The sequence below is a fragment of the Chelmon rostratus genome, chromosome 6 (assembly GCF_017976325.1).
Source record: "Chelmon rostratus isolate fCheRos1 chromosome 6, fCheRos1.pri, whole genome shotgun sequence".
NCBI classification, from domain to species: Eukaryota; Metazoa; Chordata; class Actinopteri; order Chaetodontiformes; family Chaetodontidae; genus Chelmon; species Chelmon rostratus.
Genome location: NC_055663.1, coordinates 27,173,058 through 27,186,830, shown reverse-complemented (window position 1 = coordinate 27,186,830; position 13,773 = coordinate 27,173,058). Strand labels below are relative to the sequence as shown.

The window sequence follows — 13,773 nt, the reverse complement described above, 5'->3', positions numbered from 1 at the left end:
TATTAAACCTGAACAGTTTCCACAACAATTTGCAGCCATTGAGCTTCCTCCAGCTGACCTAACACATGCTATGAGCAAGATGTGAGTGCCAACATTTTTAGCCTGGGTGGCTCCAGTGGGATTGGAAGCATTAACCCCATCAGTGTTTGAGCCAGCCTCCATTCAGTGGACTCCATAGGAGCACAAAAAGCAAAGAAACCTTCTCAGCGGGAAAACCTCCTCGCCCTCTTGCTTCGGAGAGATTGCAGCGTGGGCAGTCACCCCCATCACGTAACCTCACCGAAGTCCCCTACCTAGACAATTACCCCTCCAGCCAATGTGCAAGTTTGCTTACTGTAAGTGCAGAAGCAGTGTGTGGAGCCATAAACAAGCTAACAAAGAGGTCATCTCGACGAAGGCACGGTAATGAACAGCACAAGCTCGTCCTGCTGGGAAGGTAACACCAGATCAATAAGGTAAATTGAGCTGCTCTGATCAATCCACCTTTGAGGCACCTGAGACACTCTCTTAGCTCTCAACGATTTTCTCAGATCCTCAGTGTGTATTTGTGTGTGTGCTCAGGGGGAAAGTGATGTGCGTAATGAACTAAAGGAATCCTATTTCACTGACAGACAGACAGACATCAGCAGTCCATGTACATGTGACAACAGAATTACTGTAGATCAATGACTGCCGGAGCGACTCTGGAACAACAGACTGGTGCAACATGGGGGGAGCAAAACTCTTAATGCACAACATTTAACGCTGCATCAACCTCCCTCCTCCGTTATGACCACCAACATTTAAGATTACGAATCCAGCTTTCTAAAGCTCCATTTCTACTTAAATTCTTGTTAGTGTCTCTGAAGTCATCAGTCATCTAAATACCTCTGGATCGCTGCATCTTCAACCCTCCTAAGCTCTGACTCCGGCAGTTACACTACAAGCCGCAGCACGTATAAAAGCCTCGATCACAGTACGTGTAATTTTTTATTGAGTTATTGATACTGATTGTGACTTTATTAAATTATCCGAAAACTTAATTCAGGAACTGTTTGTTGATTAAAATTACCACACTGGAATGATGATGTTTGGAACTATTCCAACAAAATAAATACCTGAGTAATATAGAACGTGGTGTTTACACGGGTCACGATTTCATGATTTACCGCCTTAATTACACTGTAATTTAATTTAAAAATACCTGTGTTGGTTCATCCTTCATCTTGGTTCATCAGGCAGGTAGCTTTTATTTTAGAAGTCTAATCAGAGACTTATTACTTGGCAGGTTCCAACACCAGCAGCACTCAGGAACTGGTTTTAAGACATACTAATCAAACATAGTGCCATTGTAGACATCTAAAATGTGGCTACGTTAGGTTTAACAGATAAATTTTAATAAGTACACGTCTTCTGGAGGTGACAAGGCATACCCTACATATATTCACCTGTGAATATGTTCCTTGTCACAGTCAAACCATAACATTACCAACATTTCCCTAAAGGTCCCTCAGGGAGCTTCCATAAATCTTTTTCCCCCAGACTGTTTGACAGTAACACAGATTTTTGTACCTTCTATAACTTTGAACAAACTCATACCAGGCTTTCATTGAGTGGCATATTCAGGCTGCAGAACTATGATTAGATGTTACTTTCATCATTTTACACACACCTGAATGTAACTCAGCATCATGTACTTTGGAAATCTTAGGAAACTGACTGGGATTTTAAATAAACTAATGTATTCCAGCATCAGCCAACATTTTTTAATAATAGATCTGCCAACAGATGGAAGAGGCTAAAACTGTACATGTATTGCATCTTTCAGCTCAGCCAAGACAGACCATCCAGGCTCACATCTGCAAAGTTGTTCCACCCAGTATTCTTCTGCAGTGAAAGTATCATCAGCTGACCAGCTACTGTGAACATGAATGTATTTTGTACCTTGATCAACCAGATCAGCATTTCTCATTTTATAAAAAAAGAAAGGAACTGCAACCACGGTAACCACACACCCCCTCATACAGACAACACAGAAACATACTGTACATTAACTATGAAGCTGTATCTTATACTGTGATGTGTTTACAGCTTGCTCAGAAAGTCTAAAATTACTGGAATATTTTTAGCTCAAAGCCCACCAACCCCATTAAAATCACATACCGTGCTCAGCAGAAAGGCATCAAACACGACTAATCAACAGAACGGCTTCAGATCTGTCCACAGCAATCACGGGGATGGAGGAAAGTGGCTATGCAAAAGATGAAAGAGGAGGAGCAGAAGGGGGCAGGAGGTGAGGTGGTCAGTAATGTGCTGGACCCATGCCGGCTCTCAGAGGTAACCAGGTGAAGCTACGGTGGCTGGCTGGTGCCTTAATTAGGCCAAATGAGTCCTTCGAAAACTCATTAATGCCGCCGCTCAGCATGACCCCCACTGGGCCTCCTGTGGTTTGGACTCGCCGCATGATCTGTTGGTTTCATGCTCTTAATCTGTTGGTTTATGCTCTGTTCCACCAAAATGATGGAGGATTTGTCAAACCAACCAATAGACTTTCGGTAGCAAAGTGACAAGGTGAAGCAGCGCCGGGAAGGAGACGCAGAGGGAAACAGGCACGATTCCATTTCATCTTGTTGTTTTTTAACATGAAGTTGTACCTTCATTTTTAGTTAGTAGTCAACAGATCTACCTGGTAATTAATAAGAAAAATGGAATCTAGCCGAACTGCATGAAACAATAGAGAAGAAAAAAGAAACACAGACAACAATAAATCAATAGGAAAAGTGATAAATGACATAAGCACTGTGTACTTTTTGCACTTAATTACAACAGTGCACGAAGCCACACTGCTCTGATTTACTCTCCCTCATGACAAGACTGTTTCTTTAAATCATCTTAGTCTCATGTTCTCTGGACTACGACGATGCTGCTTGTTTCCTCTTGTCTAAAATGCACTAATGGATCTCACCAATGGCAGAATACGGGGGGCCAACAACATACAAATAACTTCAATGTCTAATAATAAGGGAGTAAGTTGTTCAGTATTATACTGTACTGTTATCTGTTACATAAATCTTATTATTATGAAACCCTGTCTTCTGATACAGCACTCCGACAATTACTTCACTATATTCACCAAACTGTTGAAGGTACCACACAAACTGACATGCATCAGCAAAAACATTTTTTTAATCTATTTGTCTACTCTTCCCATAATCTGTAAACAGGAAGTATAATGCTGCCTTAAAGATGGTTAGTCAGCTGCGGGCTACAACCCTGTTTTTTAGCCTGTATTTGTTTGCATTTTAGCAAACTGGCACCATTAAAAAAACAAAAAATCATTCTCAGATGCATCACGATTCTTGCAAGATTATGTCTCGATGCAGAAAATCAATAATGGGAAACTTGAAGCCAAATTCTCCACATTTAAAATGATGTACGTTCGGGCTGTACGTCCTTCACAGCAGAACAAACCCGATGCTGAAACAAAAGGGACGCAAACAGACCAGAAGATGGCCTGAGTTTCACCACATTATATTTGTGCTGTTGATCAAACGCTCACAGGTGGCAGCTCTAATTCTGTTAATTCTGAAAATACAGAGAAATAACGGGTGTTTGATCATGTCTGCAGAGAGATGACACAGTGGTGCAGTGTGTGTGGCTGCTCTCATATCTCAGGGTCCCGGGGTCAAACCAGTGCTGGCAGTGAGATGCACTGCTGCTGTTTTTTACTTAATTAACAACATTTTTGATTGACAATCGTTAAAGTCATTTCTCAAAGAAAAATTGCCAAACATTTGCTTGGACCGGCTTCTAAAAATTGGTTTTCAGACTGTTTTTAAATCATTGTGAATTTAAGATTAGTTGCATTTCAGACTGTAGGTCGGACAAAAGGAGTTTTTCCCAGTGCTCTGTAAACCTTGAGCTTTGTGAACTTGCAATTGGCATTTTTGACATTTTATGAACAATTAAGTCTAAAAAATAATCAAAGCATTAATGGACAATAAAATAATTGTTAGTTGCAGCCTTGCTTCAAGTCTTTTTTAGCATTCAAACACTGAAGGCTATTTAAATGCATCCTTATTTTGTTTGTATGTCTGTGCCTGCTGAACCTGCTTCATGTTGCAGTGATGCTGGCTGTTGCTGTTTGTGTACAGTACTGAAACATAAGAAGCATGCACACAGGATTCCCTCTCCGCTCCAACAAGTCTCTCTGTCTCTTTCTTCACCTTCCTCGTGGAAAGTGCAGCATCGGCTGTGACACATCGACCAGCCTCTCAGCAGGTCAGCGTCCAGCTTCAATACAGCCACATCAAAACACGTCAATTCTTCGACGGGATACACTTCCTACCTTTTGTGCCAAAAGGTCACGGCTATCTCACCGCTGTGGACCACTCAGATCAGAAGACAGCCACACTGACGGGAACGCCGACGTCTTTGTGCACAAACATTCTCGGAGGACGGGCCAACCGCGGGACCCGTTTGATCCTGCAGCTCTAAAGGCCTGCCTGGCTCGCCGCTTAGTGTCCCTGCACATAACTGAAGTCCATCTGCGTGCGTGTGTCATCAAGGCCGTGTGATCAGGAGTGATAGGCACTCATCAGCCAAACAGCTATGCACTGTAGCAGCAGACTGAGGGATTTTCTTCTCACTGATGCACAATATTGGACTTGAGTTAATCAATCTGTCAGTTCTTCTGCTTGACTACACACGTGACGAGCGCGGCGACGGCTTGGATTTATTGAGTGAAGGAGGGCTTTCACTGAAGGATGGGATCTATCTAGACTGAATGCCTCAGTAGCTTTGCCAGCACGCATACACACTAAAGTGGGAAAATCACACCGCCCACCAGCTCACGGCTGGTAAATTTTGTGTTGGTGAGGCGGCTGAGGGTGTCGACTCTGCCATTGGCTCGGCAAAAAAAAACAAAAAAACAGTGTAAAACAGTTGTCCTATGTATAAAAATAATTAAACTAACTGCTAGCAATGGAGCTTTAAAGCCATACATGTTTAAGCCACAACAGTTAGATGAATAATCGATTAATTAAAAAATGGCAAAGATCTTACAGTTCCACCAGGCAGAATGTGAGAATTTGCTGATTTTCTTGGTTCAACATTATCGTGAATTCAGTAAAAATGAGTTTTGGACAGGCTGTAAGGTATCATGATTTTTTTGTGTTTTCTGATGTTTCATTGAACAAATAATTCATCAATGAATGAAGAAAATAATCAGCAGATCAATCGATAAATAATAACAATAAAGAAATAATACATTTAAAAGCTTTCTCTCAAGAATTTATTTTTCTCAGCTTCCCTTACTGATAAAAAGATCTGCAGTTTTCACATGATGTGCTGCTATCTGCCGCTAAAATGAACACTGAATGAACTCAACAGGACACATAACGTCCCCGTGACCCTGCAGCTAGACACTACACAAGTTGTTGATTGTATACTCCAATACTCATTTTCAAGGATCCAACAAGCAAATTCATTGCTTCTCCATAACTTTGCATAGCAAGAGCTGCTTCACTCCTCTCTTTGATGAGAGGTGATTTACAGTATGTGCCAAAGAGCTGTAACATGTCCAGTCCTCCTCCTGGCAGCTGACGAGACACTGAGAGGAAAAAAACATAACTTAATGGTCGAATGACTCAAAACTCCTCTACAACCATTAAAGAAATGTCAGTGCAGTTCGTCACCACGCTGCCCATCCATCCATTTTCTTTAAGTACGTGCTCCTATTCATGAACCAGGGCTTATGCATCATGTTTGCATGTATAAAAACAGCATTTGTAAGAAAGCTCAGATGACTCATAACTGTGAACTGAAGAGCTTTTCTTTCATGATGTCATCATTTCAAAAAGAACAATTATTTTGTCCAGATAGTGGCTTCCTCTTTTTGGAAGAAACATCTTCACGGACTCTGATCTCACAATCATTAAGGTCATTAACAGGCTGAATTCTTCTGTCGAGCCATTATCCGCCTATTACCTGAGACCGACATGAAACAGCAACAGCAGCAGCGGGATAAACCTACAGAGCTGCGTGACAGTGAGTAATCGAGTATCACAATATTCCTGAATAGGCCAAATACCTCAACATTTTTATAAAGATGTTATACAATCATTATACTACCGATGATAGTTCAGGGTGACTGGTGCTCTTACAGATGAAACAATAAACAGATTAGTCAGCAGAGAGCTGCAACTATCTAGAAAATCAATTAATAGTTTGAGTCATTTTTCAAGGCAAAATGCCCCAAAATCTGCTGGTTCAAAGTTTTTATATGCGACAGTTTTCTCTGTTTCATAACCAAACTAAATATCTTTGACAATTTAAAGGAGTTACCTTGGATTTTGAGACTTTTTTCAGGACACCAGTGGATGCACTGTGATGCAGCATTTACCAGAAAAGACATACTCTCAGCTATAGTACAATAGGAGCGTATCCAAATCCCAGATAATAGTTTCCAATACTATACTGATACTACACCAATAAGAAACAGTCTGACTAAATGAGTAAAAAGATGCTTCCTTATGCAGGACAGAAGAGGTCAGTAAATGGTTTGACATAGAGCTGCAACCGACTTTTTCTTATCCATTAACCCGCTGGTTATTTTCCTACTTGTCTGGTCTATAAATTGGGCATTTGGATGTATTCAAATTGATTGTTTTGTCCAAAATGACTGGGTTAACTCCATCAGCTGATGAAGATCATGTGATATGCCTGAAAGCTGCAGAACAGCTGTGATACGCACCTTGTGGTGAGAGTTTGCAGGTGAAGAACGAATGTCCAAATCAAGCCAAAGAAGCCCAAGAGAATATTTGGTACTTTTCTGTGATAATTACTCAATAATTAATCAACTCTATGATGCTGAAAGTAGTTGCAGCTCCACACTGAGGCTGTTCTGGAAGCATGTGGTGGATCAACACCACAAAGACACTTTATGCTATTTTTTTTTTTCCTTAATTTGTCACCTGTCTGCATATTATTATGCATGCATAAAAGAGATAGATAGATAGATAGATAGATAGATAGATAGATAGATAGATAGATTAATCTTCCAGTTATTATGTTTTTAATTGATTAACGAGTCATTTAAATGTCAAAAAACAGAAAAAAAAGGTGGACTACAGTTTCTTACAGTCTAAGGTGACTTTGTATGTCCCTTTTTGTCCATCCATTGGTCCACAACCCAAATATATTTAGTTTACTGTCAAATAAAACAGAAACAAGCAGCAAATCCTCACATTTGAGACGCTGCAACCAGAGATTATTAAGTAAAACAATAAATCAATCATCAAAATAGCGGTGGATTCATTTTCTGTGGATGGACTAATGAATTAATCAACTGATCTCCATTATAGATAGACAGACAGATAGAGAAAACCAACAGTGACTGATGTATCCACAGAGATTAGGATGACTAAATATATCAAATATATTAAATTAAATAAATAAACTGTGATTAGGGATGACTACTGTACGTGAATCTCATCTGCCACTTGCAGCATCCAGTAATTACTCCCTCCCTCGCTCCCAACCCCTTACTTTCTATCTCCATCCAGTATACCCCTCTGCTATTAGTGCTACAGCAAGACAGGAGGAGGATGGTGCTTCAGTAGTAAAACTGCCACAATCTGAACCAACCACACTGTCCATGCGTGCTTCGTGCCGTCTGCACGCACAACATCCTGAGAGAGAAAGCTGAATTTGTGGGCTATGAGACTACATTATTAGCAGGCACTAAAAGTGGCCATTTGCTGTGATAAAAAAACAAGAAATTCCCACAGCTCTGCATGTGGCAGCTGTATCAGGGATGTGACAAGACATGCCAACTCTGACCTCCATCCGGCGATCATCCAAAGGCAAACTGCTGCCAGCAGACGCACAAAAAGCTGCATTTCCCTCCAACTCCCCATTTAAGAGCCTGGGTTATCAGTCAACTTCCACTACAAAGACAAAGCTAAACCCTAAAAAAAAGATTCATTTTAAGCTAAAATCAACAGAAAAAAGCTTTATTTTGGCAATAAAACCGAGCGTGAGCAGACTTTCTGGTGCGTTTAATCCCCACTACATCATCCATCGTAGTAACGCAGAGTAACCGACAGTAACTCAAATATCAGTCTGGTGAACATTTTCAGACAGATCAACATGTCCTTTGTGTTTGTGGCAGCAACAGACTGTGTGGGAAACCAGCAGCAGTCGGTACTCACCTGCAAGAAACCGTGAGTTCAACTTTGGTGGCAGGTATGGCAGCGGTGAAAGGGTCCGCGTCCCCGATACACGCCATATTCATCGAGCTGCGGCTTGGTCGATCACGAATCGCCCCGAATCCAGCGCCTTATCGGCGGCATGAGAGAGACCGAGAGAAGGTTTTTGTTTTAAAAAAAGAAAGGGTAAAACAAACAGGAAGCAACGTGAAGACAACGAGCTGTTTAGCTTCTGGAAGCGTGAAGCACCGGAGAGAGAAACGCGGACGCGGAGCTGCTGCGCGCCGGAGTCGCGTCTCTGTGCGCCTCGGTGCTCCGGAGGAGAGAGGACCGTGTGAAGGGGAGGGAAGACACACACACACACACACACACACACACACACACACACACACACAAGGGGGTACACAGTGGGAGTGTACAGTAATCATCCACTTCTAAGGGCCAAATAGCTTCACAACGATAAAAAACATAATTTCTACTCTCTCTTTAGAAATTGCTTTAATATCAGACGGTTTAGCTCAGTTCCAAGGTTTGGATTTTGGCGATGATCTAATTTTGGGTGAATAAGTGGTTAAAATGGTCAAGCGTGGTTTATTTTAGGGTTCAGCTGTGGAATTTAAAGTAAAAACCAACTGAAAAAGGCAGAAAACCAGCTAGCTTCAATGCTACACATGACATGACATGCTAGCGGCTGTAGCTAACGTTTACTGTGAACGTTAGCATTTGTTGTCAAAGACTTACAGTTTCAATAAGAGATAATTAACAGGCCTTGTTTGAAAAATCCAGAAGGTTGTGAAAACTTACTGCTGTTCTGAAAGTATTTCCAAATCCTGTAAGACTCTTTTTATCCCTTGAAAAAAGGTCTTAAACTACAAGACTTAAAAAAAGCAGTTGAGATGTTTTCAGGCAGCCATCTTTGTTTTGAAACCAAGGCGACTTGGTGAATGGGTTAAAAATCTTTTTTAGCATTCAGTTGATGGAATATTTTTCTGAAAATACCTTCAGAACAATGACCTCCTGGGTTTTCAAACAATGCAGATTAATTGATAAACTGATAATTACCTCTGTGACCGGAATGTATGCTAATAATTGTTAGCTACATGAGAGGCACAAACTGGAGCTAGGCACAGACCTTTAGCTAAATGCTAATGTTGTCATGCGAACAAGATGACAAGGCTAATATGAAAGATAAAAAGATAGATGGATATACTTTATTTATCCCAAGATGGGAAATTGCAGTGTAATGAAATGCTTTTATTTAGCAGGTGTAACTAATATTTAGGCTACTGTCTTACCATGCTAACATTGGCTAATTAGCACTTAACACAATGTAGAGTTGAGGTTGTTTGGCAGGTATTTGGTCATAAGCCAACCTTTTGCATAAATTAGAATTTTGACCAGATGATGGCCCCGGATGAAAAGTCTGAGTAAAACCAGAGTTATTTAAATTCATCCTTTGAGGAACATGAACATCTGTAGTAAATATCCTGACAATGTGCTGTCGGGACATTTCACTCTGAATCACTCATTTCAACCAGCCGTGGCGTTAGTTGCGTTGGCGGAAAGCTCAGAATCACCAAAGTCAGCAGGCTTCATAGGCCGGCGTCCATGAATGTCAAAATGTCACGGAAAGCCGTCCAGTAGTGGACCAGCCGACAGACTGCCATCACGAGAGTCACATTGTGAGCATGAATGAAAAAAGTCACAATAACAAAAACGCTTCAAGACAACACATATAGATCTATAAGTAGGTAAATAATTATCAGAAAAACGTAGAATACTGTAGAAAGACATACATTTGATACTATGATATATGTAGAAAATATAATCTCAGAATTTTTAGTTTTTCAGATCTCTGACTCAAAAGCTCAAATAATTTTTCCACTTGGTTTTAATCTTCCATCCAAATGAGTGCAAACAGTTAAATTAAGGGTTAAAGAAACAACCGGTTTCCAGTGAAGGTCCTCATATGTATAAAGGTCAGTCAGACTATGGAGACAAATATCTGTAGTGTCATATTTTTAGGGATTTACCAGGTATTGGTGACGTCTGGGATTACATTAGTAGAACAGTAGTTGTGGTGAAGATTGGGAGCCTTCAGGAATTTATATAAATCATTACAAAGGCCGAACACAAGTGACAAAAACAAATGTGTGGATTCTTGCACAGTACTTCTATCTTTACAGACCAATCTGAGCTGTAGACCTCTGGAAGAGGACATTTTAGCCAGTCCCTGCTTCTTCTAAGTTTATTTAAGATTCTAGGGCTAAAGGGCTGGGGTTAGGTATTTGGTATAGATTAGGGGCCACAGAATGTATTTCAATGAGAGTAACATGAAAATATAAGCAAGGTGTGTGTGTGTGTGTGTGTTTGTATTTGTAATGGACAGTATCAGGACAAAAATCTGGCTCAATAGAAGGATAAGAATTTACCTTTGGGTTACGACGTGTTAAGTTTTTGGTTTAAGGTCACTGTTAGGTTTAAGTTAAGGTATAAGCAACGGGTTGGACATGTTGAGGTTGTGGTAAACCTCCATGGAATTAATGTGATTCCTTTTTAAAATGTCTTTACAAATGACAAATTAAGTGTCTGCTAATGAGTAAAAATACTGTCAGGAGGCCTTGCAGAGGACAGTGGCCTTCAGACTGCTGAGGAGAAACAGTATTTAAGTAGACTTCAACAAAACAGTGGTCGATAAGGTCATTGATTATTTGACTGGGATCAGAGATTCATGCACTATTTTGAAACAACAACAACAACTTTCTACTTTATTTCTTTTCCTTCATGTAATTGTTATTTCTTGTCATATTTTTGTCAGGAGGGGTGAACAGTTCCTGTGCAATTAAGTTATCTCTTTTCCCAGCAGTAGCTCGACAATTACAGTTCAAGAATAGAGCCGCTTTTGTTATCTAATTATTTTTTTGCACGAATGTCATGAGCTCCTCTAATCATGTGGATGAGGTTGAATTATCCAAAAACTAATTTTGCTCACAACCATCTTTTACAATATTATGGTAAACGAGGTGGAAAATGGCAAAGAAAACAAAAAGTTAACCAACTTTCTCCATCGTTCGTGGGAGAGCCAACTGAGTTAACCTTGTGGGTGAGAGAAAATAATATTGTATGTGTTTGGAGTATAATTGGAAAGCAATAAACCTCATCAAACCTCATCAGTGTGACCCATAAACTGAGAAACAGTGTTAATTGTCAAATGATTACAGACATGCAGTGTCTCAAAACAACTGTCAGTTTAAAGGTTTTGTCTTATGAGCTGAGGCCAGAGTTAAACCTTAAAGGGTTAGACCAAGTTGATTACATTGGGATTGGACAGAAACCTGTCACACTGAAGCCAGATGATGAAGACCACCTGAGCAAAACAAACCAATTAACCAGCCCCGCATGAAACTGAGAGCTAAAAATGGAAATATGTGTGTCAGCTCCAATTAGTCTGAAGAAAAAGAGAGTTCATTCTGCAGGTCAAACACCTGCTAGGTTTGACAAATAAAGAGCTGTGTGTTTTTTGTCCTGTAGAGCAGCGGTCCCTAAACTTTTTGTCTTATGACCCCCTAAAAAGAAGCTGTTGTTGCTTATTGTTGTCAATAAGTAATTTTCCCTTCTGGGATTGATTAATTTGAATAATTTGTATAGACCTGCGAGGTAAAAACAGTCTAGTCTAATGTTAATTCCACGAAAGTCAATATATTTAATGTTTGACCTCATCAGCTTCATTGGTTTTTGTAAATATCTGCTGATTCTGAATTTGATGCAGCAACATGTTTCAAACACGTTGGGACAGGAGCAACAAAAGATGGGAAAGATGTGGAACGCTCCAAAAACATCTGTTGGGAACATTCCACAGGTAAACAGGTTGATTGGTAACAGGTAATAGCATCATGATTGGGTATGAAAGGAGCATCCTGGAAAGGCTCAGTGGTTCACAGCGAGGATGGAGCGAGGTTCAACACTTTGTGAACACATGATTGGATAAAAGACACCTTCCCAACTTTTTTTCACTCATGGTTGTAGCTCTCACCCCAAAGCTAACAAGCTACCGCTAGTAGCACTGTGAGGCTGGGCAGAGTGGTGCTTTAAGCTAAGTGTTGTCTCAATGCTAACTTGCTGACGTATAGGAGGTTTAATCTTTACCGTCTTAGTTTAGCGTGCTAGCATGCTAACATTTGCTAATTAGCCTTGAACACAAATTACAGCTACAGACTGATGGGAATGTCTTTCATTTTGAAGATATTTGGTCTTAAAACAAAGAATTGGAAAACTAGAGATAGAGATATGCTGCTAGCTTGGCTAAGAAAAGCCAGAAAATAATTAATGTAATTTTGCGTTTTGGTAATTATTTTTTTCTACTGTTCCTCATCCTGTGAACCCTCACATATGTTTTGTGACCTCTGGAGGGGTCACTAGCATTACGTTAGGAACCACTGCTGTAGATACATACGGTGGTTTGTTTGGGAACACATCATCTCATCTGGTTTGTGTCACGTATGGAGGCTTTAACTGGCCTCTCCATCCTGTACTGAACGTTTGTTACAGATCTGAAACCACAATCCTTCTTCTCATTAGTATTTCACACGTTTCTCTGAGTCACATTTTGGATGAAGTGACCGAATGTCGCTTCCAAACTTTCAGTGTCATTTTCTGGTTGAAATGGTGTCTGGTTACACCACAGCCCCTTGTCTGTACCTGAATGCAGCACCTGGAACATAAAAATGACCTCAAGATGATCTGAGTCCCGTTTTCCTCAAAGAAAGGAGGAAAAATAAATAAGAAACTCAGAATTTGTTTGCTTAATGTGTGTTGCTGTCCTGCTGTCCTCTGGCTGCAGACTCTATCACCTCTTTGAGACTTCCATCCAGGTAAAACACAGACGAACGAGCCTCCAGAGCAGGCATCTCAAACCGGTTCCATAAAGGGCCGCGTGGCTGCAGGTTTTCATTCCAACCCAGGAGGAGCACATCAGGCCAACCAATCAACATCAAGGGATCACTTAGTTAACAGCTGAAGACTGAGATCAGCTGATTAATTGATTCCAGCCAGGTGTGTTCCTCCTTGGTTGGAATGAAAACTTGCAGCCACGCGGCCCTTAATGGAACCGGTTTGAGATGCCTGCTCCAGAGCGTTGGAAGCACCTTGATTGCGAAAATTAAAATATCTGCTGATTCTTGTTGTACGTGCCATGAACACGGTCGTCATTTGAGTGCGAAAACTCTCAGTTTCACACATGTAATGACTGTTGTTGCAGGGTGCAGTTGCTGACAAGTACTTTGTGTTCTGGATTAGGTCTGTTGGGCTTTTAAGAAAGTAAAGTTAATCATCCTTTTATTTGTGGTTTTGAAAAACAACCACAGCTGTATTGGCTCCGTATCCAGTGCAAACAGAAAGGGTCTAACTCTGTGCACCAAAACGGAGGGCAAATGTACACTGATGGTTAGAAGATTTATTCAGGTGTTATACTTTAGTACAATTGGAGTATTTACATTTACTGCTACTTTCTACTTCTCCACTGCAACTAGGCAAATATTGTACTTCTTACTCCACTACATTTACATGATAACTTGAGATACTTTGC

General features: G+C 40.5%; 1 protein-coding gene across 1 annotated transcript in view; it reads right to left on the bottom strand.

Moving 5' to 3' along the window:
* Nucleotides 1–8,275, bottom strand: part of LOC121607730 (copine-8-like) — a 60,776-nt gene extending 52,501 nt beyond the window's left edge. The window contains exon 1 of the mRNA XM_041938672.1: nucleotides 8,193–8,275. Coding sequence (XP_041794606.1) covers nucleotides 8,193–8,275 — 83 coding nt within the window. The remainder of the gene's footprint in view (nucleotides 1–8,192) is intronic.
* Between the last annotated feature and the right edge of the window lie 5,498 nt (nucleotides 8,276–13,773).